General features: G+C 39.0%; 1 protein-coding gene across 1 annotated transcript; it reads left to right on the top strand.

Moving 5' to 3' along the window:
- Positions 1 to 11,979: 11,979 nt before the first annotated feature.
- LOC129367239 (aldo-keto reductase family 1 member D1-like) lies at positions 11,980 to 17,109 on the top strand. The gene is made up of 10 exons (XM_055041554.1): positions 11,980 to 12,181; positions 13,642 to 13,781; positions 13,894 to 14,061; positions 14,225 to 14,341; positions 14,538 to 14,615; positions 15,583 to 15,705; positions 15,952 to 16,061; positions 16,162 to 16,327; positions 16,827 to 16,909; positions 16,989 to 17,109. Exons 2-10 carry the CDS (start codon positions 13,689 to 13,691, stop codon positions 17,029 to 17,031), a joined length of 981 nt encoding a protein of 326 aa, XP_054897529.1. The 5' UTR covers positions 11,980 to 12,181; positions 13,642 to 13,688; the 3' UTR covers positions 17,032 to 17,109.
- Positions 17,110 to 22,186: the final 5,077 nt, after the last annotated feature.

The following is a 22,186-nucleotide window of genomic DNA, read 5'->3' as shown; positions in this document are numbered from 1 at the left end:
TGGCAGGGCAAGAGACCTTCCGTGTCCGTGACTAACGATCCTAGAGATTAGTAAACATCTGGAGGCGGTTTGGAGAGCTTTGTAAAAATGTGTTGCGGTTGTGTCCAGACGTTGTGCCTTTTAAAGCCGGTGGAAGTTTTAGGCATCAGTTCTGCGGACGACAGGGACGTAAAACGTCAACAGTATCGGATGTCGGTCCCGTCGCTGCGGTGCCGGCCACAAACTTTCATCTGTTTGATTGGTATTTCAGTCCAGTAGAAAATATTTTTATTTGTCCCAAAGGGGAAATTAAATGTTGTCATGACTCGTATCATTCACGTATGGTGACTTCGAAGAGTCAGTGTGGACGGCGATGCTGCGGGAGTAACGGATCTCCAGTAACAGTCAGTGTTGAAGCGAATCTGAAGAGGCCTCTGACAGAAGGCTGTTGGGCAGTCTCATGATATCTGGGCTGCAGACATGAAATACCACATTAATGTTCCAGATGACACCATCAGTTGTTGCCAAACACTGCTAATCCGCCTCATTTGCTTTTGCCGCTCCCCTATAAATCTCTGTCTGGCTGCAAGGATAGAAAGATTTTGGAGTTGAGGATGAGATTCCTGCTCGTTTGACCATCTTTCCCTCTCAAAACTGTGAACTGGTAGAGACAAAACCCCCAAAACACTTGCAGCTGCAGCGACAGATAAATGTAGCTCTGCAACGTTTCGACTCAACGGTCTTGAGCACAAACACGTTTCACACCTTCAGGCTTTTGTTTGCAAAAACTATACGCATCGGTTTCTTTCCACTTCAAAGTCTTCTTCTGTCAAAAGCCCAATCATAACCTGCCAATTGTCACGAAAGGTGTGAATACTTCTGCGAGTCACGTCCTCGTATCAGAGATTATTGCGAAGTGGCCGAACGCCTTTCCTTGAGCCCAGGCGTCCCTCCGCATCTCTGCGGTAGTTTCATGGTTCCCTTCAGGCCCACAACTAAGCCTATTTTTCTCCATTAAAGTTAATAAGTTAAGGCTTTTTGTAATGGTGCCACCAGCTGGAGGGAAAAGGTGTCTGTCAGCCAAAGTGATTATGGACTCTCAGAAGGGTCTGGGTATAAACAAGCTGCTCACACACACACGCACGCACGCACACACACACACACACACACACGCACGGATGAATACTCAGGTACACACTCGCCTGCCAGACTTGGCAAGAGGCGCAGAAATAATTGCTAGACTGCATTCAAAATATTTTGTACCAGCTAAGGCCCTCTGCAAATTCAATCAGTCTACTGATTCTGGGCATGCTGACAGGAGGAGGTTAAACGATCCTCTAATCAGAGCCAGATGTCTCCTCCTCCACCAGCAGTCTAGTCGGTCAAGAAACATCAGTGTGGACTCGGCATCATCAGGGAAATAGGAAAAACCGCAGCGACATGACAGCGAGAAATAGATTACTGCAGTGTGAAAGAGGAAAAAGGCTCTGCTGTGCTTGATGCCACTATCTGGGTTTAGTTGATAATTAAAGTCAGTTGAAAGTCTTTTTAGCACTATTTATATCTCTTTGAATGTTTGGGGGAGGGTTATTTTTTTATTTTAACAATATAGCCACTTGTGTATTTATTTACTTTACTGGGATTTTATCTGAATAACCAGAACAATGCATCAAACAAGTGTGAAGTAGAAGAAAAATCGTAAATGGTTTTCAAGGTTTTCACAAATAAACATGTGAAACATTTGACACATGCCTTTTTGCCTTTTGAAGGATATCTCTAGAGGCTTATTCTTCTTTTCAAATCTTACCATAGATTTTTTTGGGGGGGATTCAGATCTGGACTTTGACTGCGCCATTCTAAAGCACGATCTAAACTGCTCTTCTCTATTCTGGTTAGAGAACGGAGACCCAGCTTAAAAAAAAACAAAAAAAAAACAGTTGAGTTAATTTTTTTAAATGTGATCAAATTTGACAAACTTAATTTATTTACAGTAAATTTATTTGAATTTATTGTCGACATGACAACTTGACAAACTTAATATATTGAATTGGATAAACTTAATTTGATTACTTGCTGCAAAAAATCCCCTTTATCGTCCCACTGTGGCAAAATTTCAGTGCAACAGTGGCAGGCGATAACAGAAAATAAACTTATACAGACAAAATATGTAAATAAAAGCAGGACAATTAATAAAATACAGGCAAGATTTAAAAAATAAAGTGTAGCAAAAAAAAAAAACAAAAGCTCAGAGAAATTTGCAGCTGAGTTGGTTAAATTAAAATAGTATAAAATGTGCCCATCTCACTGAGCATTAAAACACAAACTATCTACAATTAGTGACAATAAAAAGAATTGTACAGATACCAGCAGGGATGTAAACACTTGCTAAATTTGGTGGGAGCAGTGACTTTTATTGAGTGGGTAATGGAAGGATCTGACAAAGACGTAACAAATCTAGACGCTGCCTTTAGAGCCTATGGGAGGTGATCTGTGACATGGGAAACACATGAGCTACAAGATCTAAAGACAAACACTAACCTTAAAAGAACTACAAAAGAAAGAGAGTGAACTGTGAATATAATCAATTGAAATGCATAAAATGCACCAAAGTAACTAAGCAAAACTTTTAAAAAAAATCACATTTCTTGACAAAAGCACAAGTCCTCTTCTTGAAATCCATTACATTTCTCGACTTGTTTGAGAGAGTCGTGCTGTTAGAACCGCAGAGGTGCTGCAAAGGATAAACAGCTAATTCATTACATGAATTAACACATCTGTCAATCAGTGGGTCTTTTTAAAATCCACTTTGATGGCCACGCTTTAATCTTTTGTCAAAATAAAAACCTGTACACACCGTAGAAACTAGAAGCTCGTATTTTAGACGGATTCAGTGAACACCTCGGCAAACTGAAAGAAAAATCAGGAAATCGGTCATTGCTTTTCATTGCAATGACTGACAAAAATCACTGACAGATGAATATATTGGTACAAATTCATCTGTAAGACTACATCACTGGGAGAAACCCCTCTGTACTTTCACTCACTCATTAATATTTGTACGATGCTTTAATGTTTTCTGAACAGGTCGTAGTTGAAAATGAGAATTTGCTCTCAATCAATTTAGATGGTTTAATAAAGATTAAATTAAAAAAAAACATACATAAATAAAATAACTCAAGGAACAGACTTTAAAGTGCCTGAAAAGAAAGAAACTACCTGAATAGAAACTCTTAGAATGACTGTAAATGTATCGATGTTAGTTATGTGACACAGGCTTTTATAATACTTTGGGGGGTTTTATTATAGTTTATCTTTATTTTGTTGTGACTTTTCACTTGTCTAACTCAGTTATTTAGGTTTTAGGGTGTCTTTGCTAGTTTTTATCAGTTATTATTTGTGAGTTTTACTTTAGTTTGTATGAGTTTTAGTGTTTTATCCTTTGAGAAATCTTTGAGTGCAGAATTTAAAAAGGTCGAAGGGTCATATTGTGATTACGTATGCATTGATTGGATACTGAATACTCAACAACAGATGCCATTAAAACAACAACAAAAAAAGTGATTAAACTGCTGTTAACTCTCTGATAAACTTTTGCAATTGCCATTTTGCGGACTAGCCGCCTGGAGGAATATGGAGCATCGTGATTAGCTGACAGCTGATGTAAACTGCTTGTGTGGGAAAACAAAAATATAAGTTTCACATATTTGTTTTAGCTAGTTTTAACGCATGACAAAGCTCCAGTCAGTTAGCGAAAATGCTCTCTTAAGTTCAGCTTTTGTCATTTTGTCACTAAGCCCTCTTTGGAGTCATCACACCGCATTACTTCCGACCGAAACCTACGCTTATCTTTGCATATAGCAGATTAGAGATAAAAGTCTGAATGAGGAACATGTGAGCGCAGCCTCCCATGCTCCCAGCCTCACTCCTCCTCTCCACCACCACCGCGAGGTCTTAACGAGAAACAGCAGGGGGGACCTGACCTCCCAGCTAATGCGTGGAGGAAATTGGAGTTCCCGAAAGGTTGTCCTCCAGCTGTGTTAATCTTGTTGTGGGAGGGGGGGGGGCGGGCAGCTCAGGTCAGGTCCTTTGAAGCTCAGTAAAGCTCGGTTTGCCACGTATGTGTCACCACTATCACGGCTGGGCAGACAGAAGACCCCGTTTACGCCTCGACACTGCTGCAGCGCAATGAGACCGATAATAAAGTGCTGGACAGAAAAGTTTGAAAGACATTTTGCCTAAGTGTTGTTGTATGATCCATTTTTCCCTCTATCTCTTTTAGCCTTTTTAACCGCTTTCATGGACACGCTGCAGCTTACGTAACCATCTCTAAGTGTGACTGTCGGTAAACAGACTGAAACTGATTAGACTGCCCTTCACGGGGGTACAGATTGCAGGGAAGAATAAAAAGCTAAACTAGTCTTTGCCTCACTTGTTTCCATCCATAAGCTGAGCTCAGTGTGGCCCAGCGCTGGACGGGGAATGTTTGTATGACGTGTGTGGCTTGTAGCATTTGATCATTTTTCAGAATTAAAGCCTGCTTTTATATATAACCGAATCTCATTATTTTTAAAGATAATTTACAATGAGGGGTTCTGGTCGGGCCCTGAAACTGGTTAATGGACCTGGAGGAGCACAAAGACAGAAATGAAAGAACTCCAACAGTGGAGTTAAGAATTAAGCTTGAAAGAAAAATTTAGCGCTGTGTTAAAACGCCCAGAGATGCTGAAATGTTCTTGATCTCAGTTTGCTTGTTTGTATTGGGGGATGTCTGGGGGCTTCTAGCATAGCACCCTCTGCAGGGAGCCAGATTCGTGTGTTTTTTGTAAACATTAAAGCCCAGTGTGAGTTTGAGGTGCTGCTCAAAGCGTCGCTTGTCAGGGTGGTTGGAGGGTCGGCCCAGCAGGGGAGAAACGCAGAGCAAAGCTGTTCATTAGAGAGAGAGAGCTGGAGCTTTAGCAGAAAAAGGGTTAGTGCAAACTTTATCCACATTAGCAGAGTCAAAATATAGTTATTCACACAGGGCAGGACAAAAAAAATCATAATATAGATCGTGATAGAGACATGATCAATATCAGAAGATAACACGCCTGATAGAGTATTCAGTAATTTCACTGAACTCCAATGCAGAACTGCACAGGATTCTGGGGGATGCAGGCAGAGGACACATCCTCCCCGTCAACCTCTGACGCTATTGCTAACAATAGCGTCAGAGATTGACGCTATTGTTAGCAATTAATCACTAATAGACTTTAGTGATTAATGCATGTCCAAGGAATAACAATTCAGTCTGAAGAGATTGAATTGTTGCAACTTCTTTTGCTTCTAGATTATAATACGTTGCAGATGAGTGTTATTTTGGGTTTGGGGTTTGTGGAGTCTCTCTTGATACTGTGCATCTTTTGCTTTGCCTCTTTGGCCCAGACAGTTTGCTTGAGACCTGTTTCTGTGTCCGACATATGGTTTTTCTGTGGGGTGTCTGGTGTCTGTCTGCCTGAGGCTACTGAGGAAGAAAGCCTCCCAGGTGCTGCACAAAAAGGTACCCAGTGCCTGTATGACAAATTCTCGCATACAGCCACTTCACACACCATCCAACTGGATGAGCGAGACACAAATAGCTGTATTTATTTTCTTGATGTGATCTGTATATTTTGATACCAGAAACAATCTTGATTTAATAAAGTCAGACACACAACTCGGATCTCCCTTTTACGTAAGAAGCAAAGAAGCCCTCCAGACATCAGCCCTCTCCAAGATGATTTTTTAATATTTTTGGGGGGGAAATGGTAAAGTTATACACTTCGAGTCCCATAAAAAATAACTGCATGTCAGAATTTAGCATGGTCATAACCGGCTTGAGGAATAAAGATTGCTATGGAACACTCATTAGACTAAATTTACTGTCTTTCTGTGTAACTACTCCCATCATTTGGCTCTTCGTTGATGGCAATGACGTAGGAAGAGGTTTATCTCATCTTGACAACTGAACCCACTTCTCCACAAGGTTGACGTGTTTCTGAAGACTTCCAGGAAACTGTCTCTGGCAATAAAGCAAAAGTCAATTATAATATATGTTACTAGAAAAAAGAGGAAATTCCTATGTGTGTGCAGAGTTGTTCCTCTGCTGGTGAATTGTACTGTGCTTAAATGCAGTGTCACAGTATAAAACAAAGAGGAGCGCCATGAAACAACACTCCTCATTTCTGATATCCAAATTTTCTTAACTAATTTTTCTCCCTGTTCATATAAGCCCAGTCTAAGCAGATGATCTTATGTAGCAGTAGATATTATGGAGTGATGACAGCTTTCAGGTGTAATATATTAAGGTATGCTGTTGATGTGGTTGAGATAAACCGACACGACTAATAGACATTAGTGCTTAATGCATGTCCAATTTAGAGAATGGAATCATAATATTGTTTTTGTTTCAGAAACTGATTTCTGTTCCCCTCAGAAAATCTAAGAATAAGCTTAAGACAGTTAAAGACTTGTTGAAATCACGTTGAATTTTACGTTTGGGAACAGGTCATCAGTGCCAACATCTGGACCAAGATCCATACATGAGGGTTTAGAAAATAATAACTGTGAAAAAGCGGACAGGTTTCTGCTAAGTGCAAAGTGGAGTAGTTCTGGAGGCTGGTAGAGGCGGCCAAGCTCCCAAATTCAAAAAATGTTCAAGTAATATTCAAAGATATTTGTTTTTTCATCCTAAGATCTATATATTTTTCATTTGTTAACTATTTGGTGGTTTGAACAAGTTAATTCAGTTACAAAAAAATATATTTTAACAGTTTTGCTTATATCCATTTTCAGAGTACATTGTATGGTTAATTTTGAGAACAGCAATAATACGAAATCTGTGATGAAGTGATATGAAATTTGATACAAACAGAGGCAGTATTACGTAAAATTTAACATTTTTTAGCTTCATATTATGTTATAATGTTATTCCATCGTCAAAAGCATCCTTTAATCTCCCATGGCAACCATTCAGCTATGCAAAACACCTGGGTAGACCAAGCCCCGCCTTCAAGACGAAGCTCCTCCTCCGAGTTGCATTTCCCAAGCTACTGCCTCACAGGGAATGCCTCCCCAGCGACTCATCCGCTCTGCTCCTTCAGACTAGCAGCAATTAGCAAACACTGCTGAGCTCATTATAGGAGCCACTTCTCAGTGAAAAGCTGGTAAAAACGTCGTTAATTGGCCAATAGAGGAGCCATGTTGTGAAGACTTTCTGAAGGCGGAGTTTCAGAAAGAGCAGGAGTTTTTAAAGACACAGAGGCCCAATTTCAATGGACTAAATTACAAAGGAAAATTCCTTTTAAGTCATATATGATATACACAGCATTTTTATCACAACTGAAGGTAACATAGTTACTTGATTGTGCTATAAAATGGAACGACATGCCTAAAAAGCAGACATTACTACCCCTTTAAAGACAAAAAGTTGTTATTTCTTTTTCAAAAATACCACAAAGTATACAATTTTATCTTGTATTTTACGTACTGGCAGCTGTACTAAGGTAGCCTGTACCAACTGTCCTTAAACCTGCGCACACAATAATGAGATTCTGCAACACAGCAAAACAAGTGGGGACATCAGCACTAATGAACATTTGGCTTGCACTTCCATCCTGGCATCTGCAGCAGCAACCTCATCCTACCATTAAAGGTTATGGTGAGTTTCCACACACTGGCTTGTCTGGAGGTCTTTCACAATTGGGCAGCATACATAGGAGAACCAGAAGCTTTAAAGAGCATAATCTGTACTGGAACAGAGCACACACCAACTTTAAATCTTGGCATATTAACTTGTTGCACAGCATTGTCTTTAAATGTCCATGTCATCAGACTGGTCATCAAATATATAATGTTGTAAGTATTTAACCACAGTATAAAGTTTAAGAGCTGTACCAGACAGAGAGAAGTCAGGAAGTACTAAATTCCAGTCTTCCACTACTTCTGGCAATCAAAATATTTCTTCTGGGTTTTTTTTATTTTTTATTTATTTGTTTTATAAAGGAAGTCAAACTCAAAAAGCAGACCCTCAGTCGTTGTTGAAGGCTACCACCATATGAACAGAGGATCATTAAATTAGCTGTGAAGAATAGAGGAACACTTTACTGCTGTAGTTGCCCACAGCAAAAGTATTTCCGCCTGCTTACTCACAAAATGCAGGATGTGCCAAGATAAAATCAACAATTGGCAGTATCATGTTTTTTCCAACCTCTTTGTGCCATGTTGTAGCACAATTAAGTAACTATGTGACCTTCGGTTGTTGTAAAAATCCTGTATATGTCAAATGCGACTTAAAAGAAATTAGACTTCATGATTTAATGTCTTGAAATTTGGCCTTTGTCTCTTTCAGAAAGATCCGCTCTTTCCTTCAAAAAGGCATCACAATATCACTCCGATATTAACCCTTTAAGAGCATTTTACCAGTGTTGCACTGAGAAGTACCTTGTATAATGAACTCAGCAGATGTGCAGTTCCACCAGGTGTTTGCTAATTGCTGCTGGCTAGTCTGAAGGAGCTGAAGGGAGGAGTCATGGAGGAGATGCAATTCCAAGGAGGAGCTTGGCCTGGATGGCTGCACTTGGTCCTCATCCCCAGGCGTTTCACACGGCTCAATGGTTGCCAGGGAAGATTAAATTCACATGAAAGAATCCCGGCAACATCCCACGTATGTTTCTCAACAAGGGAATAACTTTATGACATCATGCAAAGCTCAAAGAAGTCGTCTCCTCCCCCAATTCCTACAACAAACATAAACTTACAGCTACATGTAAACAATAATGTTTTCAGTCAAAGCATGTTGATGTTTTGGTAAAGTCCAGTAAAGTCCTGATCTGAGAATTTGTGGCAAGAATAAAAATAAATAAAAAATAAGCTGTTTCCAGACATTCCCCATCTAATCTGATCTTTGGTCATTAGATGTGGTAGAGAAGATTTTCAGGCGTAATGCAACAAAACCCAATTTTACAAAGGTTTCACACCGTGGGTCTAAATCCAGACACATGCCACATTTGAGATTTTTTAATTAATTAGCAGACTGATTAATTCTACAGAAATGTGCAGACCATTCGCTAAAATGAATGTTCAAGCAAAGATGGCAGAGGTAAGACTCTAGGACAAGAAGGAGAACAAAGAAGCTGGTCCAGCTGGAGAGAAACCTCAAGGACAAACTGAATTTCTGCAGAGGGACAGCAGACGGACTGGTGAAACGCTTTTTTCTCTGGAGAATATTTCCTTCATTTTGAGAAACGGCGAGAGACAAATCACGAGTCTTGCGTTGCTCCAACAGTGACGCATTCCAGTACAATTTATGAGCAGTTGTCTCTCATGGAGAGGAGTGAGCTTTCTAACAATTCTGCCCATGAGCAACACCGCCACGAATAAATAAAGTGGGATCAAACCGTCCTCCGGAGCAACTTCTGCCAGTGAAACAGGCACCGTTTGGTGATGATTTGTGGAGATCCTAGTAAATCTTGAGGGAGCGGCATGATTTTCAAAAAAATAAATAAATAAAACAACATTTTCGACCTGTGGGCAGGAAACTTTCCAGTTTTTAACCCCACTAAGTGCCGAGAAGCTAACATGTAGCTTCTCAGAGTGTTCTGCTAAAGATAAGGGAAACGTTCAGATCATTGGAGTCCTCAGACCTGATGAAAACAAACTTTTGAACAAAAGTAATATTTATTGTTTGTGTATGTATCATCTTACCCTGGTTGCACATTGCAAGGTCATAAAAGTTCAATAATACCTGGAATTATGTTTAACAGGGAATCATTTTTTCCAGTTTTTGCAACTTCGGAACGTTCTAACTGACCGTAGAAAGATTAATATTTTATCAAATAATGTCAGCAAGCTACATGTTTTTTTATGATCTTTATTATTTTGTTTTTAATCAAATCTATTGATGTTTTGCTGTCCAGAACATACATCAAAACGACACTGTTTCACTTGGGTCTTGGCTTTAGAATACATGAATGAAATAGATTATTTTGTATAATACGGTCAAGGTCTTAACAGCAGCTTGAGGCAGGTGCTTTGTGGAAATTATAACCTTTCCTGAAAAACAACATAGCGCCATCGTGAGGCGCCTGAGACACACAGTAAGATATACATCAACATTGTATGACTTCACAACAATGAAAATTGGTGAAAAAAAACCCCCAAAACAAACTTTTTTCACTCAAAAACACATGAAAGTTGTCATATTTCTTGACTGAGTTTCATTTTGCAGTTGCGACAGCTTGTCCATGTCAGCTTTACACAACTTCTGAATGAACTTCAGAGACCAGCGATGTTTAAAGAAAATCCCTGACTTCATTGTGGGAACCAAAACACAGCTTGATCTAGACTAAACAGTTTGAATCACTAGTAAAACATCACATGTCCGTGTCCTGTTGCAACACAACTTCAACTAATTTTATGTGTGTATTTTATTATTTTGTGCAAGAATAGGTTTTTTAGGTAATGCCACTGCAGATATCAAGTGGAATGGATAAACCTCAGGATTAAAAAAAAAGAAAAATCAAAACTGAGTTTCATAGTGGCTGCTTTGATATTTAAAGTAACCGTGTAAAATATAACAGAAATGTGAAAACCAAAAGCACGATCAGGGATAATATCTGCAACATTTACAAGTAATTCCAAACATTCTCAGGAAAATCCAAAGCATTTTAGAATAGAATAGAATATACTTTATTGATCCCCAAAGGGAAATTGCTCTACTACTCCATCTTAGGTAATAAATACAAAGTTTGTCAAATATATAACTAAGAGTGATAAGTTCAAAATGATTAGATATAAACAATCTAGTCAATAACAAGCAATCACATGCAATATATTAATCAATAAATAACCTATAAGTGAGTGCAGGAAAATTTTGAATCAATTAGCACAGCTTTGTCCCGTTTCTGCATTTCTGCTCTAAGGTTCTCACACAAAGTCATATTTGTGTTGGGGCTTGTAATAATTCAACTGAACTGTTATTTTTACACAGCTGCAATAACATTAGATTCATAACTTCAAATATTTTCATGAACAGGAATCAGGTGCAGGTTTGTATTTGTAGTGAATTTTCTCTAATCGACACAAGATTAAAATTATGAGAAGCACAAAACCAGATATTAATAACTTCCACTGCATAAAACAAAACATGACCCCTTTTTAGTCCCCTCCTAATCTGTCATTAAAGTGCAAAGCCCCTCCCCAAGTGACTCCCTACTCTGACTTGTTAACTCTTAACCAGCTGGACTCTTCTGGCTAAGATAAGCATCAAAAACTCTGCTCATGTCAGGCTAAATACATTTCAAAATAAACTCCAGGAGTTAGCTGTTGAGCTTTTAATAAAGATAAATAAGCCCCATTTATATGTTAACAGTGAGAAATGTTGGCATTCCCAAGGAGCAGCTTGCTATTATGTGGATCACCCCACATAATAGCAACTTATTATGTGACGAAAAGGTTTTTTACAATTTAATTCCTTCAGCCTTGAAAGAAAGACGGCTGAAGGGCAGAGGCGCCCCCTCGCGGTTAGGCTTTACCATTACTGGACTGCGCCTGCAGGGTTGCTGCTGGAAGGTTGGTGTCGTTCAGCACATAAACAAGCTGCACACATTTCCGTCTGACACAAATGTTAAGGTGCGAGCCACAATGTATGATAACAAAATCAATCAGAAAAACGAAGGACATTCTGCATGTGTGTAAAATTCATGACAGTTTCATTTTCTTGAACAAAATTGATTGAAAAGGTTTTGATTATTATTATTATTTTTTGTCTCCAGCATGAAGGTTGTAACATAACCACTATGTTTTGTTTTTTTCTCAGTAACTATATTAAATGTTAAAATTCCAAACTGTCTTATGGAACAGTTGCGGGGATTTCATTATTAAAAAATAATAATAATATTTCTAAGTTCCACTGTTAAAAACTGAATTTGGGTAAATCGTGTTTGGGGTGTGTGGAAATTAGTGATAAAGAGGGGGCGTGTGCGGCGAAATCAGCAAAAAAGACGCTCATGTTCCGATCTGTGCAGCGGGAGTTTTAGCCTTATTGACTGTTTAAACCAAAGAAAAAGTAACAGAAAGGATAAACAACTATTAAGGTTCGCCCCAACGCCGCGGATCGAGCCCGATCCGTGCAAAAGGACGACGCTAGTGCGTGGAGGAAGCCATCGGGGGGGAAAGGTCGCTCCCGGTGAGATCAGGACTTTATTTTCCCTTTTGTTTTTTCTATCTTTTCTTGTTTTGTTTTTTTTTTTTTTTTTTTTTGTTTTTTTGGGATTTTGCCTTCGGGACGGAGGCTGAAGATTAATACAGAGACTTTTCCTGGACGTTGTTTTGATTTTGAGTTTATGGGACTCTTTTATGGACAAAAATCTTACAAAAGAGGAACAGGACTATGGGAACATTCAACTATTTAAGGCTGGTTGATGACTATTATTAAGTATTAAAAATTCAAGTTTTCTGAATAAATCGTGGGTAAAAATATATTAATTTCATATTGAGTGGTTGAATATTTATGTTTTTTAACTAATTGATTTTGCAACACCTATTGGCTGTTTTTCTGAAACAAGATCCCCCTTGTGTGTTTTTGTGAGTTCCGCTTTAAGCAAGCCGAATATTACAAGGTTAGTGGCTTCCCCCTGGCATTTTCTGCCAGGTAACAGATGACGAAGTGCAGACGAGGCTGCAGCTTCTTGGACCTTTGCTCTGACACACCTGTCCTATTTAAGCAAAACCATTCATTTCTCACTGTGCATCAGTGTCCGAGTACAACGAGCCCATCAGGATATTAAAATATAGGAGGCAAAAACGGCCTCGTTTCTCTCAAAACATAAAAACACACAAAGAAACAATATCTAATATCTCAAGTTTCCTGAAACTGTTTTCATAGTTCTGTCAAGATACACAAACTAGTTCTTTTTATTTTTATTTTTTTATATATAGTTACAGACATAGACTGCCTAAAAAGATCATTCTTATTTCATATTCTTCAAAAACTGTGTGGTCAGAAATAGAAATTGAGCATGGTTACCTGCCTGACTGATACTGCAATAGGAGAGACCAGTGAAGACTTCAAGCTAAAATAAATGTGTTTACTTAAAGCCAAAGGTCTTTGAGCTCATCAGGAATAACAGGTAATAAAAAATTATTTTAGTTGCAGAATGTAAATTTAAAAAAAAACTGATTTTTTTAATTTTTATTATTAGTTGGTATTATTATAACAGAAGTAATGTATCCCACCCTTGTGCAGTTGAACATTTATTTCTTCACCCTTCCTTCATTTTTGCATCCACCATTTAAAACAACAGTTTAAGAAAATACATGGCGAGGTCGGAAACAATTTGATCACAACCTTTGTGTAAAATTCAATTCCAACTCAAGAAAATAGTTTTTAGATGTTCTGCACCCATTCAGAACATTTGTCAGACGTTGTCAAAATGAGATTGATTTGTTTGACCTGGTTCTAACCTGAAACATGTCGGCGGCTCGCCGCACTGACAAAACGTAAATGGACAGTCATTGTCAGGTCACTCACTTTCATCCAAGATAAAAGTGAGTGACCTCCACCAGAGGTGACTCACTTCGTCCTTCGTTGATAATTTATCAACCAGGTTCAACGTTCACGGCCACGCTCTGTTATCTTTTATGCAGGAAAGCTCCGTCAATGAAAGCTCAGTCGGGTGCACATTTCTTCACTGATGAGTCTTTCTGCAGAGAGCCACAGCATTCCTCTTAGCGATGGCAACCAAATCCCTCTTCTGGGATTGGGAACCTATGGAGACCCTCGAAAGGTGAGCAGGAAAAGAAAACCCTTCTGCTTCTTTGAAACGGTGTTTATTAGAAAAAGTACACGTGTTTGGATAACCTGCAATTGTTAACTTGAGACACGTTTGCATTTCATAGACACCGAAAGGCACGACAGTTGAGTGTGTGAAGCTGGCCATAGATGTTGGCTACAGGCACTTTGATGGGGCGTTGGTGTATTTCAATGAGCACGAGGTGGGCCAAGCCATCAGCGAGAAGATCGCTGATGGCACTGTCAGAAGGGAGGACATATTTTACTGCGGCAAGGTATCACCTTTATCTGTCTGCTGTTATCAACTCTGCGTAGCTTTTGTTAATGATTTCTGACGACGACATGAGAATATTTGTCACGGTGTATTCAGTTAAAGTCATGAAAAGTTGATTTCATGACTTTAAGTTTATCTAACAAGCCTTGTGTTGCCATCTCCAGCTCTGGAACACCTTCCATCCTCCAGAGCTGGTGAGACCTGCTTTGGAAAGAACACTGCAAACACTCAAAATGGACTATGTGGATCTCTACATTGTGGAGCTTCCCATGGCCTTCAAGGTGCCAATAGATTACGCTTAACACTCTTATCTTAGCAGGATGATAGTGTGTGTGCAAGGCTACATCCTTGTTGAGATGAACTATTGTCCAAGCTTTGGTACGGTGGTCAGATTGTGCCAGCATTGAGTGGATAAGGTTTAGTATCGACTATTTTATGCAAAAAAAAAAAAAAGATAAACCGTGCTTTGCATTTCAGCCCGGCAAGGAATTTTATCCTAGAGATGAGAAGGGGAAATATATCTACCACCACACTGATCTCTGTGCAACATGGGAGGTGAGTTATCTTTGCTTTACTGTCTTATTTCATGGCACTGCAATCAAGAAACAAATCAGTGTCTTAATAACTGTAAACACGGATGTAATCAGGTCTTACAAATGTATTCAGGTCAGTGAGACACATTTGACACAACGAGAACTCGGAACCAACAATCAGGCATGTTCAGAAAGATTTATCGAACATGGCCACAGTTCAGAGACTAATCCAAATCATTTGTACCGATAGCTGAAATTAGTCATAAATATTGATTTATTATCAGGACTTGGCATGGGCTGGTTTGAACTGAAAACATTAGTTTCACAGTACTGTTGGTATTTACACAACAGTTTAGATAAAAACAGCATATTGCATGATCAAATTCTTAACCTTAAGGCTTATTTGCTACATTGATGCCACAAGGAGAAACAAAATTACAGCACAGAGATCCCCTAACTTGGAAAGTCGATTACAAGTGAAAGTTTCACCTTAGTGCATGAGTATAATACCCCTCACAAATAGACTTTATCTTGTTAATTTGTCAGGCTATTTTGTCATGTAGATGTGGTGCATTTAGCTTACCAATTATGTTTTTTTCTGTTAAATTACCTTCAATAGACCATAATTGCCATTCCTTTAGTCCATCCATTTTCTGTACAACCTTGTCCCTAGCCGGTTTAGACGGGATGCTGGTGCCCATCTCCTTGCGAACGTTTCGGGCAAGAGGCGGGGTTCACCCTGGACAGGTCGCCAGTCTGTCGCAGCTTTCCTTTCGTCACTTCTTGTTATTGAGGAGCCTTTCTTTAACCATCTGATAGACAGTGTGCACTGCACTTTTCTCCACATCTGAAGGATTTTAGAAATAAGCCCTTAAAAGGTTTGCCTGGCTCATGTGTAGTCAGTAACTCCCAGGTTTTGGGAGATCAAGTAAGCCTTTGACCGCGATTGGTATTAGTGTGTGGAAAATTCAGTTTCATTTTCTCGGCAGGCTTTGGAGGCTTGCAAAGACGCCGGGCTGGTGAAGTCTCTGGGAGTTTCCAACTTCAACCGCAGGCAGCTGGAGCTGCTGCTGAAAAAACCTGGCCTCAAACACAAACCTGTCTCCAACCAGGTCAGTGAGTCTCCTCCACACTGATGTCAGACAGTTCAGAGGCCATGTTTACTGACCTCCGTCAACCCGTTAACTCATTTTCCAGAAAAAGTGATAAAATTGCACAACTATAATAGCTTGTGGAATAAAAATAGATTAGCTAGAAATAATTATCCAGCTGTAAAAGCTGAGTTTGACAAAAAAAAAAAAAAAGAGCTACTTTGCTTGGTTTGGATTCAGATGTGTTTCTTTTCTCTTGCCTCTTAGATTGAATGCCATCCATATTTCACCCAGCCGAAGCTTCTGGAGTATTGCCGTCAAAATGACATTGTTGTCGTTGGCTACTGTCCTCTTGGTTCCTCCAGAGATGCTTCTTGGTACGTTACATTGTGCGGACATTTTAAAGCTTAAATTCGTAACTCATTTTGACAAAAACAGTTGAGCCGCTGGCTTTCTTTGTTGCCATGTCTCGTCCAGGGTAAATCTGACGTGTCCTCCTCTGCTGGAGGACGAGCTGCTGGTGTCTATTGGGAAAAAGTACAACAAGAGCAGCGCTCAGGTGGCGCTGCGCTTCAACGTCCAGAGAGGAGTGGTGGTGATTCCAAAGAGCTTCAATCATGAGCGAATCAAACATAACTTCCAGGTGAAGAAGATAATATTTGCCTTTGAATTATAAAGAGTGTGTCATAGTGGAGATGTTCACATGTAATGATGGCGTAAGGATGTGATGCGTTAATAAATCATTCTCTTTAAGAAGAGAATATACAAATCTCCATTGGGACTCTGGTCCGTGGTTTATGCTGTGCCGTGTTGTTGATGTTGACCATTTTTACTGAAAAATATTAAAGCCAAGACATCTTTGGTTATCATAGCAGCCAACAGACTTGTAACTGAGTCCTTTCCTCGGTTGTCTACCCTTATTAACTCACTTTTAGCCCTGATAACACAACATAACTCTTCCTGAAACTAGAGTCTCAAAGCTCGAGTCCAAGACAAGCCCCGAGTTTTTAGATCAAGAGTCTAAGTCAAGTCTGAAGTGTTATGTGAAATTTATGTGCAACTCAAATTTAAGTCACTTAGTTCTTGAAAGGTCTTCGGCATATTTGATATGTTTTATCTATTATCATTATTACTATTTGCAGATATTTGATTTTTCCCTCACGGAGGAAGAGATGAAGCTCATTGAAGCATTGAACAAAAACATCCGCTTCGTTGAGCTGCTGATGTATGTATGCTTTGTTCAAGAAAGCAGTTGTCATTGTTATTGTTTTCATAGCCATAACGTTCCCTTAATTCTTCTGCAGGTGGAGCGATCATCCAGAGTATCCCTTCCATGAAGAATACTGAGCTTTTTCAGTTTTTCTTTGCTGTGTGTTTTAGTCAAATGGAAAAATGCTTTCTAATAAAGTACTAAATGGAGAGGAACGACTTGACTCTTGATTCTCTCCAATTATTTTTTTTTATTATTTTGAATTCACCAGAATGTCCTGTTGCATTTTCATCCTGACCAGTAGAGGGCACTGTCTCTCAGTGGACATCAGTGACTGATTTATTTTGCTCTTCTTTCCAGTAATTTTTACAAGCTTGTAAAAAAACAAGGTTGTTTTTTTTTCTTTCAAGCTTGTTGAAATTAAGCCATGGAGATAGGTGACACTATCTCTATGGGTGCGCAGTCCAACTGCACTCAGTGCTGATAAGGAGCTCCTGCAAGGAGAACAAAGGGTGTATGGAGGATTTTGATTATGTCTAAATGGAATGCTTGTCTCTGGTTTCTCAGTTCTCAACTTTATGTAGTGTTTTTTATGACTTTTTATGTTTGTTTTTTATGATGTAAAGCACTTTTTGCTTGGTCGATTGGCAGAAAGGCTTGACGCCTGCAGCTTTAGTTGGCATGATCTATGGATACAACAGCAAAGGCATCATGCAATTCTAGGTTATCTGTTGTTCTGTTGCTGTTGTATGAGGAATGCATGACCTCACTTCAATTGAACTCTGTTTTCCCTAGAGGGCATTTTTCTGCACAGTCAGCAGCAACACACATTAAAAAAAGAAGGAAAGTAATACATACTTCTATTCCCCCTTAGGTTAAGGGGGAATAGAAGTCCTCACATGCTGGAATTTATTGCTCTATCAGCAGTAATGACTGATAACAGAAAAGGTCAGAATGCTCTCAATAAAACACCTTCATAAAAAAGGACCAACATTAATAGTGACGTTTCCGCTAAAAATATGACTCACCTTTTTGTATTGTTTCTTTTTCCTTTTTTGTGCCAAAAAGATGAGTTAAGCAAAAAAAAGAAAAAATCACTTTTGTCAAAAAAATGACTTGGACCATAATTTGAGGGAGGTGTGGGTTTTATTTTTCTGCCAGTGGGGGTTAAAGTTCAAGTTAACAATAACTACTATGTATATCGTAGCGCCAACCCGACTGCTGGATCTCACTACTGGGGTGATCGAGGAGGGGCCCTCTTCAAAAATCAATAGACTCTTTTCTCATGTAATCAATATTAAAAAAATAAGCTTCACACCTTTTTAAAGGTGCGCAGAAGAGCCGCTAACATGCTGAATTATATTAATTCTAGCTTTATACCTTAGTTATATGTGCACTGTTATTTGTAGAACTGCTTGTCATGTTGGGTTGAGAATTTACTGTTTTAAAAACAGCTTTTGTTTTGAAAGGAGCCACTTGTATTCCGTTAGCTGGCGCTATCTCTATGGGTGCGCAGTCCAAACCTGCTCAGTGCTGATAAAGAGTTTTATCCAGAGATTTCAGCGCACCCAAAAAGCAGTACAACGTACAAATTTTACCATAACATTCCAGCTAACTTTGTTTGTATGCTTTGCTGAAGTTCAGGTAATGTGCTTAGTTTGTGGAAAACTGGGTGCTATTTTTTTTAAAAAACTAAGAAATTACACCATCAGTGAGTTTTATCAGGCTCTTGTTAACACAAAGACAAATGCAACTCTTTGCATTTGTCTTTGTGTGTTCACTCAGACTATGGAAGAAAAATATTTTCAGCCTAATGCTTGTTATATTTTAGTAAACTGGTTCAAAATGGGGGAAAATGTCATTGTTACCAGAAGGTGGCGATATTGGTTTTGTTGTTTGAGTGTATTTTTGTTTTAATTGGCGGTTTTTCAGGGGGAGGGTTGCAGTTTTGAGATCCTGCTCCTATTTGGCATTAGAAATCTGTCTTTAGTTCAAGATGTGGTGCACTGTTACTGCATCTGAGTTCTGAGGTTTGCATTTTATTTAAGAAAGTTACTAATATTCTCCACAGAAAACACTTGACTGTTGCTGTTTTGCTGCTGCTCTCTCTTGTTCCCAGGTAAATGGTAGTTATGAGGAGGATTTTATTGCTACATATACTCAAAAGGTGTTGCCACATGCTCTAAAGGTGTGGATAAACGTCAAATAAAATATTATTTAGGCAGTAATTTGACAGAGACAAAAAATGTTCTTTACTGTCAAAATGCTCAGCTCCATGATGCTGACTTGTATATCCACTTAACAGTTTTACTGGCATTGCATTTCATGATACCAGCATGTACATGCATCTTATAAAATAAGCTGTAAACAACTCTGATCACTTTATTTTTTTAAGCAACATTTTGAAACTATAAGCTTCAAAAACAAGGCCCACACTATGTTGAAGAAATTACATTTCTAATATTTCATGGCTTTGGTTAAAACGAGGAGAGTCTGAGCTACGCCTTTATTTTGAGTAATGCCAAATGACTAAAGCATAATAAAGTTAAGTCTAAATGTGAGTTGAGTGGCAAATTTACCTTTTCCAGTTGGTGCCTTCACAGGTCTGTGATTGACTTTAATATAAATATGTATGACATAATTTCAGTTTTCTTTTGTCTCAGTTTGATTAATAGATATGTACAGTTAGCCTACACCAATTAATTTAGTTTTTCAATCCTTCTGGCATGCATTCTGGTTGAGCTGGACCCAACATCAGGCAGGAGTTAACCAGATCTGTGATTAATCGGTGATGCACCAGAAACGAGAATGTAAGAGACGCAAGAACACTTAAAACAGCAAAACTCAAAAGTGAACTGAAGCAATAAGATACTAAACAATTGTTCCACAGATAATGTGAAGTTTTAAATTAGGTGAATAAGATAGGGTTCATAGTGAAATACCTGTTACCCACACAGGGTTGAAATAAACATGTGTCTACCCCATAGTTTTTCAAATTTACTTTATCAATTTGCAGGGAAGCAACACAGTCCATTTTTTAGCAAATAGTGCAGCTTTAACACCCATGGTAAACGTAAACATTGCAACCACCTGGTTAGACCTTCAATCTTCTGTCAGTCAATCAAAGAAAAATAAATCCGCACAAGAGACAAAGGAAGAGGAAATAGCAGTCATCGGTCTCAAAGAACTGTTGTTTTACATCTTAATCTCAGAGTTAAAAGAATAATTGTATATTCAGGAGTAACTGATTCACGCTTTGCTGAAACTTGTCGACTGGAAAAATACTGGATAGGTGCACAACTCCGGCCAAAAGTCTTGTGCACACTTGCAGATGCTTCTAAATTAAAGTTGCAATTCTCAATGTTTGCAGTCTTGTTACATTTTCTTTTTACTTTTGCTGATTTCCCTTGAAATTGATAACCAACCAACTCAAAAAATTTGAGCTAAATCTGACGTAAAAAGAAACTTTGCACTCTGTGTTTACAGTAAAGTCGGAAGAGCTCGGCTGAGTTTCAGTGAGAAGCAACACAGAAAATAGAGTCGGAGCAGTGGCCTGTGGCAGCACAGTTACAGATTGGTGGAAAGGTGCAAGAGGAAATAGGAGATGCAGTTTATACAGTGGCTGTCCTCTTTCTTCTGTCCTTTGCAGTATCAAAAATCATCTTTTTCTGCCAAGAGAATTTATACCAGTCAAGTTTTTTTTAAAGATGACACCTTTATGTACTGGTTTTACCTGTTCTGTGCTCCAAGGATGATTGTCCACATAATTTGCATTTCCTAATTTCACCGTGTTTCCACGCTCCATCCCTTTGCCATGCTTTCTGTCACTGGAAATTTCCTACAGCCTCGATCGCTTCACGTTGGGCCGGTTGTTGCTCAACACACTGGGATGCAGCTGAACAGATTAATTGTGCCCTCATAACAAAACAAAGAGGCCGTGCCAAAGCAGAGCCATGTTTTATAAAAACACAGATCAGGTCAGTGAGTTCTTGGAAAATCTTTCTTGGCACTTCTGTGAATTGCGTATCGGCAATGCAGGTTGAGCCGACTGCCCTTCGTGCTGAAACTTGCCGACAAAGACTTTACAATTTAGTGACAATTACAGTTCCGCCTGCTCCCGATGTGTCTTATCCTGCGTGACCGATGTGTAGGGAGCAGGCGGACGCAGGCGGACGCAGGCGGAGTGGATAAAGCGAAAACAAATAATAGGGAACGGAGCGAGAGAAAAATGAAAAATCTGAAACTGGAGGTAAACAACCCGATGCAAGCATGATGGTTTGAAAATTAGAACCTCCTGTGAAAGGGAGGAGAGAGAAGGAAAAAAAAAAACATGACGAACAGAAACAAGGCAGGGATCTGATGAGGAAAATACAAGATACATAGACAGAAACTTTATTCATCCCTTTGGGATTTACCCTCAGGGACATTGTGGTTAAACTCCCACACCCAAAACATCAAATACTTAAATGGTCTTTTTTAAACATTAACATTTAGCCCAGTTAAACGGTTATCTATTTAACTGAAGCATCAAAGAAAGCAGGATGAGACGAAACAACAGAAACAACAAATCAAAACAAAGAATTTATTCACCTTCTGAAATGTTCAATCTGTTTGTATTTCCCCCACAAACTTTCATAGTGCATAACTGTCATTCAGTTGCATGAGTTTTAACTTTGTTACTTCTTAGCAGACAAAAATCTGAAAAGTGTGGCATGCATTTATTTTCACTGCCCCCTTTTTATTTTTTCAGTGAGTTCTTAAAAAAAAAACCAGCCTCCTTTTGTTGCAATGCCAGGTTGCCAGCTTCTGCGAGGCAACCTTGACCATTTGTTCAACACCTGGATTTATCTCTGAACTTTGACTAGGACGTTCTAACAGATGTGCTTTGATGTGAACCATTCAAATGTAGCATGTTTAGGGGAGTCTTGCTGAAATGTGAGGCTCCTCTTACTTTCAAGAGTGTTGGAGAAAAACAGTTGGGGCGGGGGCAAAGTCTGATCTGTTTGAAATTTCTTCAAAACTTTGTCCCTGTTCTGTCACTGAGAGCAAATCACAAGCAGGCCTATTAGGCTGCTGCAGAAAGCAACTAGTTGTCCTGGTGTTTTTTAGGGGTGTCTAAGAAAATTGGGTCAAATTTAAATGCACACCACACTTTTCAGTGTTTTATTTCTAAAACGAATGTTGAAAACCATGCCAAACTTGGTTTTCAACTCACCTCAAAGCGTTTTTAGAAATGAAAAGCTGGACGCATCTCCTTCCCTCCTCTGCTTCACAATCTCCAATGAATAAAAA

The sequence above is a fragment of the Poeciliopsis prolifica genome, unplaced genomic scaffold (genome assembly GCF_027474105.1).
Source record: "Poeciliopsis prolifica strain line A6 unplaced genomic scaffold, Auburn_PproV2 SCAFFOLD001, whole genome shotgun sequence".
In the NCBI taxonomy this organism is placed as follows: domain Eukaryota; kingdom Metazoa; phylum Chordata; class Actinopteri; order Cyprinodontiformes; family Poeciliidae; genus Poeciliopsis; species Poeciliopsis prolifica.
This window is presented reverse-complemented; position numbering and strand designations above follow the sequence as displayed.

Bases quoted from the DNA above. Each gene is read 5' to 3' on its own strand.
- LOC129367239 (XM_055041554.1), top strand. From the start codon at position 13,689: ATGAGTCTTTCTGCAGAGAGCCACAGCATTCCTCTTAGCGATGGCAAC. The intron at 15,706-15,951 runs GTCAGTGAGTCT...CTTGCCTCTTAG, and splicing joins ACAAACCTGTCTCCAACCAG to ATTGAATGCCATCCATATTT. The intron at 16,910-16,988 runs GTATGTATGCTT...ATTCTTCTGCAG, and splicing joins CGCTTCGTTGAGCTGCTGAT to GTGGAGCGATCATCCAGAGT.